This window comes from Rhinolophus sinicus, chromosome 14 (assembly GCF_057876585.1).
Source record: "Rhinolophus sinicus isolate RSI-liver-muscle chromosome 14, RSI-T2T, whole genome shotgun sequence".
NCBI classification, from domain to species: domain Eukaryota; kingdom Metazoa; phylum Chordata; class Mammalia; order Chiroptera; family Rhinolophidae; genus Rhinolophus; species Rhinolophus sinicus.
In genome coordinates this window covers 142520138-142538629 of record NC_142514.1, presented here as the reverse complement: position 1 = coordinate 142538629, position 18492 = coordinate 142520138, and the positions used below count along the sequence as shown (strand labels likewise).

General features: G+C 35.1%; 1 protein-coding gene across 1 annotated transcript; it reads right to left on the bottom strand.

Annotated features, from left to right (window-relative positions):
* Positions 1–4575: 4575 nt before the first annotated feature.
* Positions 4576–5852, bottom strand: LOC109436912 (olfactory receptor 52A5-like). Its single transcript, XM_019715791.3, has one exon. The coding sequence runs from the start codon at positions 5828–5830 to the stop codon at positions 4880–4882; it is 951 nt and encodes a 316-aa protein (XP_019571350.3). The 5' UTR covers positions 5831–5852; the 3' UTR covers positions 4576–4879.
* Positions 5853–18492: the final 12640 nt, after the last annotated feature.

Below are 18492 nucleotides of genomic sequence, written 5' to 3'. Positions count from 1 at the left end.
AACACCAAACTTTGAAATTATTTACTATATTTATTTTGTGCCAATATTGTCAATTGCTTTATCTTTTAATTCTCTCACTTCTTCCTTCAAGGTTTAATTTTGAAAATGTATACTAGGTTTCTCTAGCAATGGGGGTTAAAACTATAGAAACAATTTCCCTCAGTCTTTCTTTCTGAATATGGATAGATAAGTGATTGATAGATGGTAGATAGATAGATAGATAGATAGATAGATAGATAGATAGATAGACAGACACGGGTATTAGAGAGCAAGTTGGAATAATGCGTTACAAAGTACAGTATATATAGAACTCATGCATATCAAGAAAAGAGTGCTGCAATCAGGGAAAAGAGAAAATGCAGACACTAAGTCAAACATGCTGTGCTTGTTGAGTACCTGTAAAAAGGTCAGGGTAATTGAAAAGAAATAAGCAAGGGAGATTCACTTTAAAAAGATGAATCTTGAGAGATAACAGTGGTGCAGAGAGGAATGTGTGCTTTTTTTTATCAATTACAATTGACATTCAATATTATATTAGTTTCAGGTGTACAGCATAATGTTAAGACATATAAATTATCCCACCAATAAGTCTAGTTCTCAACTTGCATTATGCATAGTTATTACAATATTGTTGACTGTGTTGTCAACATATTACAATATGTTGACATATTCCTTATCCTGTGATTTATATTCCTGTGACTATTTTGTAATTTCCAATATGTACTCCTTCATCCCTTCATCTTTCTCACCCAACCCTCCTAACTCCTCTCCTATCTGGAGACCTTCAGTTTGTTCTATGTATCTATGACTCTATTTGTTTTGTTTCTTTCTGTTGGTTGCCTATTTTTGTTCTTTAGATTCCACATATAAGTGAGATCATATGATATTTATCTCTCTCTGTCTGACTTATTTCACTTATCATAATACCTTCTAGGTCCATCTATGGTGTCATGGTAAGATCTCATTTTTTATGGCTAATATTCCATTGTATAAATATACCATATCTTCTTTATCCAACTGTCTATTAATGGGCATTTCAGTTGCTTACATATTTTGGCTATTGCAAATAGTGCTGCGGTGAACATAGAAGTGCATATATCTTTTTGCATTAGTGTTTTGGATTTCTTTGAATAAACACCCAAAAGTGGAATTGCTAGGTCATTAGGTCATTGCTAGGTCAATTGCTAGGTCACTAGTTTTAATTTTTGAGGAAACTCCAAACTATTTTCTGTATTGGCTGCACCAATTTACAGTCCCACAAACAGTGCACCAGGGTTCCCTTTTCTCCAGATCCTTCCCAACACTTGTTGATTGTTGACTAATTGATGACAGACATTCTGACAGGTGTGAGGTAGTGGCTCATTGTGGTTTTAATTTGCATTTCTCTGATGATTAGTGACGCTGAGCATCTTTTCATATATCTATCTATTGGCCGTCTGTATGTCCTCTTTGGAGAAATGTCTATTGACATCCTCTGCCCATTTTTTAATTGGATTGTTTGTTTTTCTGGTGTTGAGTCATACAAATTCTTTATAATTTTTTTATATTAAGCCCTTATCAGATATACCATTGGTGAATATTTTCTCCTAATTCAGTAGAATGTCTTTTCATTTTGTTGACGGTTTTCTTTGCTGTCAAAACTTTTTAGTTTGATGTAGTCTCATTTGTTGTTGTTGTTTTTTTCTTTTGTTTTCCTTGTTTGAGAAGATAGATCAGAAAAAAAATATTGCTAAGGGCAGTGTCGGACAGTTTACTGCCTGTATTTTTTCTAGGGGTTTTATGGTTAAAGGTCTTACATGTAAGCCTTTGAACCATTTTGAGTTTATTCTTGTATATGGAATAAGAAGGTTTATTTTCTTTGTAGGTATCTGTCCAGTTTTCCCAACACCATTTATTGAGTAAACCATCTTTACTCCATTGTTTATTTTTGCTTCCTTTGTTATATATTAAATGACTATATATTAATATTTGTGGGTTTATTTCTAACCTCTCAATTCTGTTCCATTGATTTATGTGTCTATTTTTTGCAACACTATGGGTTTTTGATTACTATAGATTTGTAGTATAGTTTGAAATCAGGTTGCATGATACCACCAATTTTCTTGTTCTTTCCAAGATTGTCATCGCAATTCAGGGTCTTTATATAAATTTTAGGATTATTTGTTCTAGTTCTGTGAAAAATGCCATTGGTATTTTAATAGGGATTGCATTGAATCTATAGATTGCTTTGGGTAGTATGGACATTTTTAACTATGCTAATTCTTCCTACCCCAGACCATGGTATACGTTTCCATTTATTTGTGTATTCTTCACTTTATTCTTCAGTGCCTTATAGTTTTCTGTATCTTATAGTCTTTTACCTCCTTGGCTAAATTTATTCATAGTTGTTGTTTTTTATTTGATGCAATTGCAAATGGGATCATTGTTTACTGTTTAAAAAAAGAAAAGAAAGATAAGAAAAAGAGACAAAAAAAGGGGGGTGGAAAAGACTCCTCATTTGTAAGTTGTTCTGAAGTAGAACTTGTCTAAAGGAATTATAGTTTTTTTGTGGTAATCCTTTGTGGTAAGGTGTGGGCCTTCCTGTTGTATAAACTTTCTGTAGTAATTGACCTCCTCCTTTCTTGTGGGTCCCGGAAAGTTAGTTTCATGGCATCCTACAAGAGCTCTTGGCTCTTGTGGGTTATTAGAGATCAAAAATCACAGTGAATGAAAATCTATCATGTCATTTTCTCTTTTCTTACAGCATTTACTTTAGAAAACTTTTAATTATAAATTATTTCTCTGTCCTTTAAGATGTAACTTAATTAAAAGAGTGGAGAGTGTTACAAGTTATGACTGGCTTTCTCAGGATCTGGGGGCCATCCCTTTGAAATGTATTCATCAAGAATGATGTTGCACCGATTTTCCAGTCTCTGTGGGAGGGTAGGAGCCTAATTTTGGTGTGCCCTTGTTCCAAGTTGTAAAATTCTCTCCTGTTATGAAGATAAAGTTTAAAGTTTAATTGGTATAGCCAATTAGCAAACACAGATGGCCTATAATCCATCCCCCTCCACCCCCAGCCAAACCCAGCTCTTAAGAATTGATTTCAGGAGAGCTGAGTATTTACGCTTGGTTTGTGGTTTGTACCCCTATTGCTGGCCATAGTATCAGAATAAAGTGAGTTTCTGTGTGTTCATTCTGTCCTACGGGATTTTTTTAACAAATGTTAAAGGAATTTTTTTTCCCCACCTATTTAGGTGAAGACTGTTGTGAGTAGTACATTCAATGAAGATAAATGCCTGACTAGCTAGGTTACATATTGTGCTTCCAGTTCATGTACCAACAAATTTATCATTTGTCATGCAGGTTGTGCTGGTTAACGATTGACTGCCTCTCAGATCCAAATTAACTTTTGCCGTCTCTGTGAAAGTGTATGTACCTTGGCCCTCTTAAGTACTTCTTTATCAGCTGGTACAATACTAAACTTTGTCAGTAGAGGGCACTGGTAAGGCACTGCAAGAAGAGAGGGGCTTTGCTTCCTGGTTGCTGTGTGCTCACTCTACAGTCTCTTGCAGTTTGGGTGCCTTCTCTAGTTTCCAGCAGGCTCCTAGAGTTCTCACAACTTCTCTAGGGCTCATATTCTGCAGTGCGGGAAGCAAGCAGCATCCATTGGCCAGCAGATTCCTTAGCAACTCATGAACAACTCTTACTAGCACCCTAAAGGGTGAATATCTGGCAAGTTCCACTGGAGCAATATCACGGCCACTTTTCAGTCTTTCTATGCTTCAGTGCTGTTCCTTCTCTAATGAGGTCTGGATTTCAGACCAGAGCTTCACGTATTTTTCTTTAATGCTTAGAAATATGATTCACCTTAAGATAACTTTGGTACGTATTATGAGGTGGCTGTTGATAGGTCGGCCAGTAAAGGAATGCACATGGTCGGGCAAGTTAAGAAATTTTTATTGTATGAGAGAAAGGTTTACCGGGCTGAGCAAAAGATGGTTACAGCCTGGGCTGCATGTCTGAAGGAGACTTGCAGCCCAGAGGAGAGGGTGAGGAGGTTTCATAGGGACTGTACTGACAGGGTGATATTGTTTGAACAGAAAATGTTGACTGCCGGCAAGTCAGTAGCTGTTTGTGGCATTTTCTGTTATCGCAAGTTTGGCTCTGTCAGCAGGTGCAGGCCAATGGACATGCCTGTCTGTTGTTTTCTTGAAGACATGGCTCTGTCTGTAAGTCAAGGTCTCTGAGAGCTAACATTCATAGACCTAACATTAAGTCAAGGTCTCTAACATTCAGAGACCTAACAGATGTCACAGTTCATTTTTTCATACACTCATTTAGTTGTTCTAGCTCTACATTTTGGGAAGACATTTTAATTCCCATTAAATTGCTAAGACATCTTATTCCAAAGTTAATTGACATGTATGTATGAGTATGTCTTAATATCTCATGGGTTAACACAGAAATCACAATGAATATCAGTCTTATTTTTAATAAAATAGGAAATACAAACTGTCAAATGTAGGGTGTGCAACAAAAGCAATGGTTAAAATAAATCCATACTTGAAAATACATATATTACAAAATGGCAAGTTTGAAAACCAATAATCAAAACTTTCTTATAAAGAAGTAAAAAGAACTGCAAATTATACACAATGAAAGTAAAAGGAATGAAGTGATAAATATTAGATTAGCAATCAAATGCATTACAGATGGAGAGCTAATATCAGTGTTAACCTGGATAATTTTTATGTCAACCTAGCTGTAGTTTTAGAAATAAACGCCTTTAAGATGAGCATGATGATGTTAATCCCCAATAATGAACACACAGAGTCCCATCTCTCTCCATCTCTAGGAAATAAAAGAATTCTTTACATGACAACAGGCATTTGATAGATCACTGCTGGGACCCATGATTCACAAGAAAAATCTGTGCCACACGTTTACGAATTACCTTGTTTTTTACACCATAGACAATAGGGTTGAGTGCAGGAGGCACAAGGAGGTAAATAGTAGACAGAAGAATGTGTGTAGAGGGGGCAACATGGCCAAAACGGTGGCTGAAGAAAGAGAAAAAGGCAAGAATATAAAATTCAAGGAAAACCAAAATATGAGCTGTACATGTGTTAAGCGCCTTGAGTCTTGCCTCTTTTTGGTGTAGACGAAAAACAGCCTGGAAAATAAGGATATAGGATATAAGGATAAAAATCATGTCAAATCCCAGAACTGTAAAACCCACAAAAAGACCGCATGCTTTATTGACTCGGCTGTCTTCTGCAGCCAGTTTCACTACAGCCATGTGCTCACAGTAAGAGTGCGCAATAAGAATGGAACGGAACACATGCAGTCTTTTGATTAAAATGGGTAGCAGACCAACTAGCACTGTAGCTCGTATTGCCACCATCACTACCATGCGACCCAGAATAGAACGTGTGAGGATGGATGTGTGCCTCAGTGGATCACAGATGGCAATATAACGGTCAAAAGCCATGGCCAGAAGGATGCCAGACTCTATGCACTGCAATGCGTGAATGAAGAACAGTTGGGCTAGGCAGGTGTCAAAGGCCATGGAACAAGATCTGAACCAGAAGATAGCCAACATCTTGGGAGCAATGGCTGCACAGAGTCCTATGTCAGTGGCTGCCAACACAGCCAGGAAGATGTACATGGGCTGGTGCAAGCTGGGTTCTGTGGGGATGGTGATTAGTAAAAGGATATTTCCCAAAAGAGCCAGCAGGCAAACAGCAAAAAAAGGAAACCCAATCCAAAACTGCACATGTTCTAGTCCAGGAATTCCAATCAAGATTACAGTTATGGGGTTCAAATATGATGTATTGAAGGACGACATAGAGGTTGATATTCTGTCTTCTTACCACTGCTTCTGATAACCTGCAGGAGAAAATTGAATGGGATGTCAAAAGGCTTTAGCCCTCACTATCATTCAACTATTATCATTCAACTGTACTGAACATTGAACAAACAATTTCAGTGCTTTGGATGGCAATTTAACCAGAATGATCTGAGGTTCTACAATACATGTCAGAATGGCAGAAACAAACAATCCTGCTGACCCATCAGAGCTGAAAAATGGGAAAGTTTCAGGATTCGTGACTTAGCTCTTTTGAAAATGGAAACCATGGAACTGAGAGCACTGCTTTTTGGCATCTTTCATGAGCTCTAGTCTAGTTTGTCTGAAAAGCCACCATTAGTTGTTTTTCTTCATCTACTTCTAGATGCCAGCCCAGGAGCCTTGATGTCACACAAGAAACCCTGTTTCTGTTGCCCTGTTGCATTAATGTATAATCTTGTGATAGCCTTCAATATTACTCACATGGTTCCTGGTGCTGGGGAGCAAGTCATTTATCCTTGAGTCATTGGCATCGTGTTACAAATAGAGTATTATAGAAGAGAGTTTACCCTTCTTATATTAACTCATTCCTTCATCTAAATATTGAACAAACTAATGTTTTTTAGGGCACGAAATGTAACCCTTAGAAAAGATTTGAAAAGAGCACTCTTTCAGACACAGACAGATGAAATTTGTTTTCTAAGTGAATTAAGACTCACTTATGTTTAAGGTAAAGTTGTTGAGTGGAATAGGGAATGTGGAATAGAACTATTTTAACTGATGCTTAGGAGTGAGGAGAAGAACAAAAAGAAGGAGAAAAAGAAAAACAGAGGTACCACATTCAACAAGTATGGACAATTTAAAATAGGACAGTGTATTTATTAAAAACAATAATTCTTCAAATATATGGGGATGGAAGGAGAACTGACTCTGGGTGGTGAACACACAATGGAATTTATAGATGATGTAATACAGAATTGTACACCTGAAATCTATGTAATTTTACTAACAATTGTCACCCCAATAAATTTAAATAAAAAGAAAAACAATTCTGACTGATTTAGATATACTCTGAAGCTAGATTAACATAACTATGTATTCTTCCCAGAGGTTAAAGATCAGCAGGTCTCTGGACTCTTTGAGCTCTGGGTACAATTTTAATCCTGTTTTGCAGAGTGGACTCCCTACTTTTTCTTTTTTTTTTTTTTTTTTTTCTCTTTTTTTTTTTTTTTTTTATTAAATTTATTGGGGTGACAATTGTTAGTAAAATTACATAGATTTCAGGTGTACAATTCTGTATTACATCATCTATAAATCCCATTGTATGTTCATCACCCTACTTTTTCTTTTTAAATAACTTTATATGAGTGATTAGCTGTGATTTGAATGCTGAAGATCCTTTGAATACAATCCTCATTTCTTAAAACCTCCCTAGTTCAACAATCTTTCCAGATTTTGACTCATTACTTTGGGGGTGGGGGGAGAGAGTCAAATCCATTAACAACAACAACAACAAAAACACTTTTTTCTTCCTTTGGTCTCAATTTCATTAATCACCCTCTAACATTTTAAACATTTCACATTTTGATTCAATCTATCCATGTCTAAGCACTGCTCCCAATCACTCCTACACATTTCCTCAGGTCTGGTCACCTCCATACACCCTGGAAAAAGAAGTTCTTGATGAATAGCAATAGAAGTCTCTACTTCTGTTTTCCTCTGGATGGCAATTTCTTGAAAAATATCAGAAAAATGGCTGTTTTATGGCCGCAGAAAGTATTTGTGTAGGAGTAAAAAAAGGATGTTGTGTTCGATAATTCTTAAATGAAAAAAGAATTGACAAAAGGACACTGAAATCTCTGCTTGTGATCCTGCAACAATAATAATGAGTGAGGTATATAACATATAGACAACATAAATTATATTATATAAATATTTTTACATAGATAAATTATAATATGGCTGACATAGTTGTAAATATGGATTAAAGCAATAAATATTGTTGAGAAAAATAATTTCCTTCGATATCTATATGTGCTACATGGGGATACATGGTGAAGGAAGTAGTGAAACGTATGAACATTGTTGCTAATATTTATATATATATGAGTTGCCAGAAATTGTAGAAGCTAAAAGACAAAAAGATCTCATAAACTAAAAATATAATTATTTCCTTAAAAATCATTCAATAATTGATAGTCTAAAGGCAAATATACTTGATGATAATGCCTTTATCAGATTATTTGCCAATTGTGATTTATAATAAGAAATATATGTTTAGTCTTCATCCCCTTTCCTGACACAGGGCTCTTAAAATCCTTGTAATTTCCCAACTGTAAAGAGCAATAGGAGCACCTTTTGTTATAATAGGGTTTTGTCCTCAGTTCCTGAAATAGCTCCAGAGCAATAAAGATAAAAGGAGTATCTTTTGTTATTCTTAACAAGAACTTTTTAACTACACCTGAGTTTATGGTAGTGAGGTGATTTTTTTGGATAGCCACAGGGTGGGGCTGGTCGCCAGAGGAATGCTACTTGTAATTAGAGGGTTGGAACCTTCAGCCCTACTACCCCTGACTTCTGAGGAAGAAGAGGGGTTGGCGATTGACTAAATCACCCCAAATTCCTGATTTAATCAATCACACTTATGTAATGAAGCTTCCATAAAAATCCCTAAAATAGGAGATTTGGAAATCTTCCCAGTCGCTGAACATATAGAGGTGCTGGAGAGGTTATGCAAGCTCCATACTCCTTCCCACATACCTTGCATTATGCATCTGTTCCATCTGGTTGATAAGTAAACTGTTTTCCTGAGTTCTGTGAGCCATTCAACAATTATCAAACTCAAGGAAGGGGTTGTGGGAACCTCTGATTTTATAGCCAAGCCAGACATAAGTTGTGGGTAGTCTCTCAACCCACTACTTTTGTGTAACTTAAGGACCCACGGCTTGGAATTAGCCTGTGAGGTGGGGAAGAGTCTTAAGGGAGTGAGCCCTTAACCTGTGAGATTTTATGCTAACTCCAGGTAGATAGTGTCATAATTGAATTAAATTACAGTACACCCAGCTGATGTCTGCAGATAATTGGCGAATTTCTTGTGTAGGAAAACCCCCCACATACCTAGGACTGTTGGTGCAAGTGTGAAACTTCAGAGCCAGTTCAAAATGAGCCCATCTTGTTTAACAAGATACTGAGTTGCTCTTCAGAGACAACAGAGCCAAACCGCCTGTCATGCAGCTGAAGTATGTGCAGAGAACTAAACTTTGACCTCCATCTGCACCCAGGAACAAAGTGTCCCCACCTCCTGCCGCCACACTTGGAACCAAAGAACTGGGATATAACTGGAATTTAAACACCCAAACCCTTTCAGAAGTGAAGAGTCTGTTGTCCAGAAAGATCCAGTGCTGACGCCCCTTCCCACACATGGCCAAGTTCGAAATTCCTCCAGTTAAGGCTTTCACCACCAGCGCTTCTGCATACCTGTTCCCCCAACCCCTTAAAAACCCTTAACCTAATTCAGCAAGCCAGATGGGTTTGAGGTACCATTAGGTATCCCATCTTCTCAGTTGGTACCTTCTTAATCAATAAACCTTTCCTTACTCCAGACTCTGATGTTTTGAGTTTTGGCCTTTCAATGTGTCGGGTAACAAGTGTAGCAAGAAAAACAATCTGTATGTTTTCCTTTTACCTAGTATTCAGCAAGTGGTTAAAATTAATGACTTGAAAATCATACAGATGACCTATCTACTAATTCTGAAGCCCTCACTTACCATTTATGGAATCTTGCTGAAGTACCATACCCAATACTCTAAGTTTATTCATTTGTAAGTTAAGTGCACTATCCTCACTTAGCTGTTTTCAATGAGATCATATATAGAACAGATAAGTGTCTGGAACAATTCAAATACTCAGTATATGGTAGCTTATAAAAAGCCTGATCATTTTGTTAAAGCAGAAATAGGCTGTGGAATGTTTAGGAGAGTTAAAACACAGAGAAGTGAAAAATTCTTGATGATAGAACTAAAGAAAACTGCATGAGAAGAAGAAATTTCTAAAGTTTGAGAGCCTTTTTCCATCATTTTATATGTAAGACTGGCCATTCCTCCAAGCAGTAATCAAATGATCAGAGTTGCAGACATTGTTGCAGTTTTAAAAAGTCATATGAGTCAAGGAAAAAATGTACTTGTAATAATCACTCCTCTTTTACTGGATTGAGTACATAGAACTGAAGTGGGAAACTACATACATCTAAATTTCATTAAATCCAGTTTCTAGGACAGACAACACGGTATGAGCTTCATTACCCTTAGGTTTTTTGGTTTTGTTTTTTTTAATCTAAATACTATCATATAACAGGTTGTCTCTTTCTTACTGAGCGGAAGAGGAAGAAACGATTATAATAAGTGATTTCTAGCAGAGGCAAGGGGGTAAAAAGGAGGTTTAGGTTGTTCTTTACCCTACTACACAGAGGACTAAGCTGCTGGGAGCAGGTACTAAATCTTTTCAAGGCATATGATTCTCCTATCTTTTCTCTACTGTCTATAGTCCTCAAAAACTCACCACATCTCCATAGACACCAATGGCAGTTTACCTCTAAATTATCCTTTTTCATTTTCAATGAATCAGAAAACATTAGAATTAATGAATATCTAGTCAACTAGAACCCAGCAAACTTGGAAACAATCCTGCTTATGCCTTTAATTACTTGGGATTGAAAAATACAAGAAAATATGACCTAATTGCTTATGAAAATCTTTCAACTCTAAATTATGTTAATCTAGCCCATCATTCTTTTTTTTTTTATAAAAAATTCTAAACACAGAGGAAACATGGACAGAGAAAATGAGTAAAACAAGATTTAAACCCTATTCTATATTTTAAAAAAATAAACTGTTATAACAACCACTTATCAGCTCCCGGTTCCCAATTTGTAGGGGGAAAAAAAAAATAACTTACCTGGAATGAACCAAGGGTTGCCCTGAAATGTGACTAGGCTGGTTACATCAATTTGTTTCTAACAAAATTTCCAGCACATATTGAAGAAAGAGTGGCTGGATATTCCTAAGTGCCTGGGTTGATCACAGAGCATCCTCATCCTTCTGAGGCCCCTAGAGAAGCATTACTTGTCTCATCCCAGAGGCAAGTTGGTGTCAGACTGGAACACAGGGTCAGAAAATGCTCCACGTTCTAGAAGAATGAGAACTGGGGAATATCTGGTCTTGAGTCTGTCAGAGACAGAGAAACCTCCGCCCTCTACCCTTCTTTAGTTCTTACAGCTAGACTACTAATAAAATAAAAATATTGACACAAGATTAGATTAATTGGACAAAAAAACTATTTAATACATGCTCATGACAGACTCACAATACGATGTTGCTCAGGTCATAAAATGAGGCTCAAAGAAATGATCAAACCAGGCACCTTTTTATACTTTTTAGACAAACAATACGTTTGTGAGAAATTGATAGGACAAAGAATTAGAAAGGAATTAGAAAGGACTCTAAGCAAGGCTTAAAGGCATTGCAAGGTTTGTTTATACAGGCTTTTGGGGTCTGGATTTTTAAAACTCTTATAACAAGGTTATCTCTCAGCCCTTAAGAGCAGGGAGGGCACCTATCACATAGAAATTTATTTCCTGCACTTAAAGAGAGAGGAGAGTCAGAGAGCTTCTCCCTCTTCTTCTGCTTTTCAAGTGATTTTAATTTGAAATAATTAGTATGCCATTGTGGGAATTCTTGGGGCTACTTGCCCTGGGTCTCAACAGTGAAGAAGCCAGACACAAGACCATATATTATATGCTCCCATCTATTTTAATGTTCAGAATAGACAAATTCGTAATGACAGAGAGTGAATTAGTGGTGACCAGTGACTGGAGAGAAATTAGAAATGGTCAATGTATGCTAATTGGTATGAGGTTTGTTTTAGATTGCTGGAAAAGTTCTAGAATTAGACAGTGCTGATGGTTGCACAACTTTGTGAATATCCTAAAAACCAGTGAGTTGTATACTTTAAATTGATGCATTTTTTAGTGTGTGTGAATTATATTTCAATTGAAATAAAATAATTATTCCTTTCTCTAGCTTCCCTGGTCCTCTGCATGATCTCCTCTAGTTATGAGAAATCCACTAACTTGAATGAAAAATTTTGACTGTAATGTAAAAACAAAGTACTAAAATAGCCTTGAACTATCTTATAAAATTTATGAATTTTGCATGCAACGAAGCAATCTGTAGAGAGACACTCAAATTCAAATTGATTAGAAAAACCTACAACAACCTTGGTAAATTAAAAAATACACACATGCGCGCGCACACACACACACACACACACAGAGTGTCAAAAAAATGTATATAAATTTTAAGAAAGGAAAAAACTGTTTTAAAATTACACTGATGGTAACCACTTTGAGTACGCCTTGTAATTGCAGAAGTCAAATGTGACTTGTATTCATCTTTTGTTATTGGTATATATTAAGTAGTATAATTTTAATACAGCTTTTTCCTTTCTTAAAATGTTTATACATTTTTTGGCACTGTGTGTGTGTGTGTGTGTGTGTGTGTGTGTGTGTGTGTGTGTATCCCTTACTCTCTGTATAGTTTGTTCTTATATCGTTATCTGTGTTGTCAGAAGTTTAAGACTGCCTTATATCAGTGTTCTCTCCTAAACAATGTTGGAGAGTGCTAGGCTCTTTCTCATTCTTTCTCCTACATAAATTCTGGTAAGGCTTTATAGAACCTTCATAGCCGATATTATAAGGAAGTGTTGTGGTACATTTTCAATACTTTTCTACTGAGTCATTCTTTTTCTCTGTCTTGAATGCAAATAAAAATAAAATGGAAGTTGGAGATGGAAAATAAATTCCACAATCAGGCCAATACACATTTTTAGAACAAAAGCTTTGGTTTTTCTTGAAGTGTTATTTTTTTCAAAAAAAGGTTTACATTCAGCTAGCTATAAAACTTGTAGCACTACCAGGAAGGAGGTGTAAATGCTTGTATTTCAAGAGAATATTTTTGGGGATTATACTCTATTGAACTGTTAAGATAAATGTAAAAATTGAAATATATCATGTAATAATATAAAGAATCATTCCTTACTATCACACATTATTATAAATTTATTTTTCTAAAATTGTTATAAGTCCATTTTACTTAAAGTGAAATCCACATAACAAAGAAACGAATATTCATTATGTACTTTTCTAAACATATTGAAAAATACATTAAATGTCTGTTTCAAAGTATTTGGGAAGGCTTCAACCATGCAAACCAGCAATTCCTCTTCTGGTTATCTACCCCAAAAATCTGAAAACATTTGTCTGTAAAGATGTATGGTCACTGCAGCATTATTCACAGTGGCCAAGTCATGAAAACTACCAAAGTGTCCTTCAATAGATGATTGGATAAAGAAGATGTGGTACATATATACAATGGAATATTATTCATCCATAAAAAAAGATGAATTACTGCCATTTGCAACAACATGGATGGATCTTGAGATTATACTAAACGAAATAAGTCAGACAGAAAAAGTCAAGAACCATATGATTTCACTCATACTCACGTATGATATAAAACCATTAGCAACAAACATCCAAGACAAACAAACAAAAACTCATAGACACAGACAACAGTTTAATGGTTACCAGAGTTTAAGGGGGGAGGCGGAGTGGTAGTAGAGGGTAAAGGGAGTCAAATATACAGTGATGGAAGGAGAACTGACTCTGTGTAGTGAACACACAATGTAATACGTAGGTGACGTATTATAGAATTTTACTTTTGAAACCTATATAATTTCACTACCCAATGTCATTCCAATAAATTTTTTAAAAAGCAATTAAAACTAATACCGTTAAGAAAAGGGGCAGGTTAAGATCCTCACACTTACATATAGTACTGTATTATCAGAAAACTTAGTCTCATATTTTTTATTTTAATTAATGAATAAAATACATGCAGGATCAAATATATGGTGATGGAAGGAGAACTGACTCTGGGTGATGAACACACAATGGGATTTATAGAAGATGTAATACAGAATTGTACACCTGAAATCTATGTAATTTCATTAACAATTGTCACCCCAATAAATTTAATTTAAAAAAATAAAAATAAATAAATAAAAAATAATAAAATACATGCAGCGATGCAAAAGACAGGTCGGTGGTTTACATTTATCTCGAGTTTGAAATCCTTTTGTTCTCTAAAAAAGAAAAACAAACTGGTTCCTGTTCATCAATCTTAATATTCATTGAGAAAGAAACGAATCATGCTTACCCTAAACTCTGCCAAAAATTCCAGCAAAACACGTATCAAATCTAGCAAAGGAAAATTACTTTTCAGGCCCTATGTCTATCATGATATGACCTTCACTTTTATTAGAAACCCATTATTAAAACGGGAGAAGATTTTTGCAAACAACACCTTCGATAAGGGGCTACCATCCAAAATATATAAGAAACTCATACAACTCAACAACAGGAAAACAAATAATCCAATTTAAAAATGGTCAGGGGGGCCTCAATAGTCATTTCTCCAAAAGGGACATGCAAATTACTAATAGACATATGAAAAAATGCTCAACGTCACTCATCATCAGAGAAATGCAAATAAAAACCAAAATGAGATATCACTTCACACCAGTAGAATGGCTATCATCAACATGAGACAAATAAGACAAATAATGAGACAAATAATCACAAGTGTTGGAGAGGGTGTGAACAAAAAGGAACCCTCATACACTTTGGTGGGAATGCAGATTGGTGCAGCCACTAGGGAAGGCAGTGTGGAGGTTCCTCAAAAAATTAAGAATAGAATTTCCATAGGACCCAGCAATCCCTCTCCTGGGTATCTACCAAAAAAATTCTTTGTGTATTTTGGATAACAGTCCTTTACATATTTTGAAAATATTTTCTCCCAATCTGTGACTTGTTTTCATTCTTTTGACAGTGTCTTTCACAGAGCAGACAGTTTTTTTTATTAGTTTCAGGTGTACAGAACAATGTAATAGTTAGATATTTCACCCCTCATGAAGTGATAACCCCCCTCCCTATTCACAATAGCCAAGATTTGGAAACAACCAAAATGCCCATCGGTAGACGACTGCATTAAGAAACTGTGGTACATTTATACAATGGAGTATTACTCAGCTATAAAGAAGAATGAAATTTTACCATTTGCAACAGTACGATGGACCTAGAGAACATTATGCTAAGTGAAATAAGTCAGTCAGAGAAAGACAAATACCATATGATCTCACTTATATGTGGAATCTAAAGAACTGAATAAATGAGCAAAGTAAACAGAAATAGTCTCAGAGATACAGAGGAAAAACTGATGGTTGCCAGAGCAGACATTTTTAAGTTTTAATGAAGTCCAATTTACCCATGGTGTCTTTCATGGATCGTATCTTTAATGTCATGTCTAAAAGTCATCACCATATCCTATGTCATCTTGATATTTTCTAAGAGTTTTATAGTTTTACATTTTACATTTAGGTCTGTGTTGCAAGTTCATTTTTGTGAGGAATGTAATGTTTTCTCTAGATTTTCATGTGGTGTCCAGTTTTTCCACATTTTTAACCATTTGTTAAAAATATTATCTTTTGTAACCATTTGTAAAAATTCTATCTATGCTCCATGTTATTGCCTTTGCTTCTTGTCAAAAATCAGTTGGCTTTATTAACGGATGTTTATTTCTGATCTCTCTATTCTGTTTTAGTGATCTATTTGCTACTCTTTTGCCAATACTACTCTCTTCATTACTGTAACTTTATAGTGAGTCTTGAAATTGGGTAGTATCAGTCCTCCAACTTTGTTATTCACCTTCGTCATTGTGTTGACTCTTCTTGGTCTTTTGCCTCTCCATATAAAGTATAAAATTAGTTATACATGACTATAAAATTAGTCATATATATATATACACACACACATATATATATAATTAAAATGTGGAAAAACTGGACACCCACATGCAAATCTAGAAATATGTATATAAAATATTGGTGTAAAAAGTAATTGCAGTTTTTGCAATTATTTTTAACATTTTAAACCACAATTATATAGTGGTTTATATTAAACTGCAAATATATATATATATATATATATATATATATATATATATATATACACACATACATATATATATATATACACACACCAGGGAGCCAAAAAAAATGTATACACATTACTTGTATTCATCTTTTGTTATTGGTATATATTGAGTATTACAAATTTAATAGTTTTTTCTTTTTTAAAATGTGTATATATTTGGCTCTCTCTCTCTGTCTCTCTCTCTCTCTCTCTCAATATATATGTATATATGTATACCTATGTATTTCATTTTTTGAATAGTATTGTAAATGGTAATTTATTTTTAATTTCAAATGATGCTTTTTTCTTTCTGGTACATAAGAATGAGATTGACTTTAGTATATTAACCTTGCGTTATGCAACCTTGCTATACTTGCTAAATTCCAGAAAATTTTGTCAATTCTTTTGGATTTTCTACATAGGTGATCATATCATCTGTAATCACATACAATTTTATTTCTTCTTTCCCAATATGTATTCTTTTATTTCTTTTCCTTGTCCATTGTGTTAGCTAGGATGTTGAAAATCAGTGGAGAGAGGGAATATCCTTGCCTTGTTGCTGATTCTAATGGGGAAACTTTTATTTTCTCACTGTTAAGTATGATATTATCTACAGGGTTTTTGTTTTTGTTTTTTGTAGATATTCTTTATTAAACTATTCCTAGTTTGCTGAGAGTTTTTATCTTGAATGAGTATTGGGTTTTGTGAAATGTTTATTATGCGTTTGTTGATATTATCATGTTATTTTTTTTATTTTCCCCTCAGCCTGCCAGAAGCATGAAGGGAGTTTCTTTGTGATGTAACTGAGAGGACCTGGTAGGCTCCTAAAGGTAAAACTCACAAAAATGTAGGGCCCCATCAATGACTGGGTCACCCTGGTGTTTGTTTCTCAAGCTTGCCTACACTAAGTCTCCAGCAATTAGTTATGTATAGTTCACACTTTTTCTGCCCTGACATTGATTCCCAAGGAGATTGTTGCTTTGGTAAATTGTGATTTTCTGTCTTCACCCATTGGTTTCTTCAATTTGAGGGGAAGTAGTTTGCCCTGTGACCTCACTTCACTTATGGATGTAAGAATAGTTGCTGATTTTTCAGTTGGTTCAGCTTTTTACTTGTAGTTAGGGCAAAGTGTCAACTTCCAGCTTTTCACTTTGCTGAACTGGAAAACTGAAGTCAGAATCCTGTTGTTTTAATCCATTCTGCCACTCTAAATCTTTTGACTGGAGAGTTTAAGACATTTATGTTTAAAGTGATTAGTCATAGGGAAAGGCTTACTATTGCCATTTTTGTTATTTGTTTTCTGTATGTCTTAAAACTTTTTTTGCCCTTCACTTTCTCCTTTACTGCCTTGCTTTGTGTTTAGTTGATTTTTGTAATGACACCTTCTCAGTCCTTGTCATTTTCTTTGTGGTTGGCACAAGGATTACATATAAAACCCTAGTGTTATAGTAAATACTTAAAACTGCTAACAACTTAACGTCAATCACATACCAAAGTTCTCTACTCCTTTAGTGCTGCACCCTCACACTTTATGTTAATAATGTCACAAATTACATCTTCATATATTGTTGCCTATTAACATAGATTTATAATTATGTTTGTGCTTTTGTCTTTCAAATCCTGTTGAAGAATAAAAAGTAGAGTTATGAATCAAAATTGTGATGATACTTATTTTCATATTTGTATCTTCACTGAAGAACTTTATAGTTTTGTATAAATTTGAGTTAATCTCTAGCTTCCTTTAATTTCAACATAAGGGACTTCCTTTAGAACTTCTTCTAGAGCAGGTCTAATGGTAATGAAGTCCTTTAGCTTATGTTTATCTGAGAATATCTTAACTTTTTCCCTCATTTTCAAAGGGTAGCTTTGCAAGATATAGATTTCTTGACTTTTTGCCCCAACATTTTAAATACATCATCCCACTCTCTTCTGACCTGGAAGGTTTATTTCCCAAGTTGACATTGGAATGAAGTTGATGTATTAAAGGAAAAAAGAATGTGTCTTTTCAGTTCCCTCAGGATTCGTCCTCTTAACTGGCTGATAATTGCTGACGGATGACTAAATCTGCAGCTATAAACCTAAGGGAATGCCCAGTAAATTACTGTCCCTGAAATTAAGAAGATTATCAATCACCAACAGTACAAACATTCCCACTTCTCCCACTGAGTCCATAAGGACCTGTATGTGTCAGATGTTACCCTTGCTTATCCTCTGAGATTACCATGTTGAAGTTACTACATATAGAAGTTACATTTTTAGGTTGTTTCTTTGCTCTGAATCAGTTTCTGTACGAGCTAATTAAGGTTGTAATGAAACTAGAGAGGGATGTGGAGAAAGAAATAATCTGAGTAATCTAAGGAAAACTTTAAAGGATCTTGGACTCACTCAAATAGCATCTTCTTATTTTCCAAATTATCTAGATTCAAGGGAGGAGAGCTAATCCTTTGATACAGAGAAAATGATCATTTTTCATTCTTTATGGACGAAATGAATAAAAAATTAATTCTAGGTAGCAAAGATCTTATTTAAGGGTATCACAGAAGTCAAGGTTCTCTTTCATTTTGACCATATTTCA

Excerpts from the sequence above, each read along its gene's own strand:
- LOC109436912 (XM_019715791.3), bottom strand. The coding sequence starts at position 5,830 with ATGTCGTCCTTCAATACATCATATTTGAACCCCATAACTGTAATCTTG.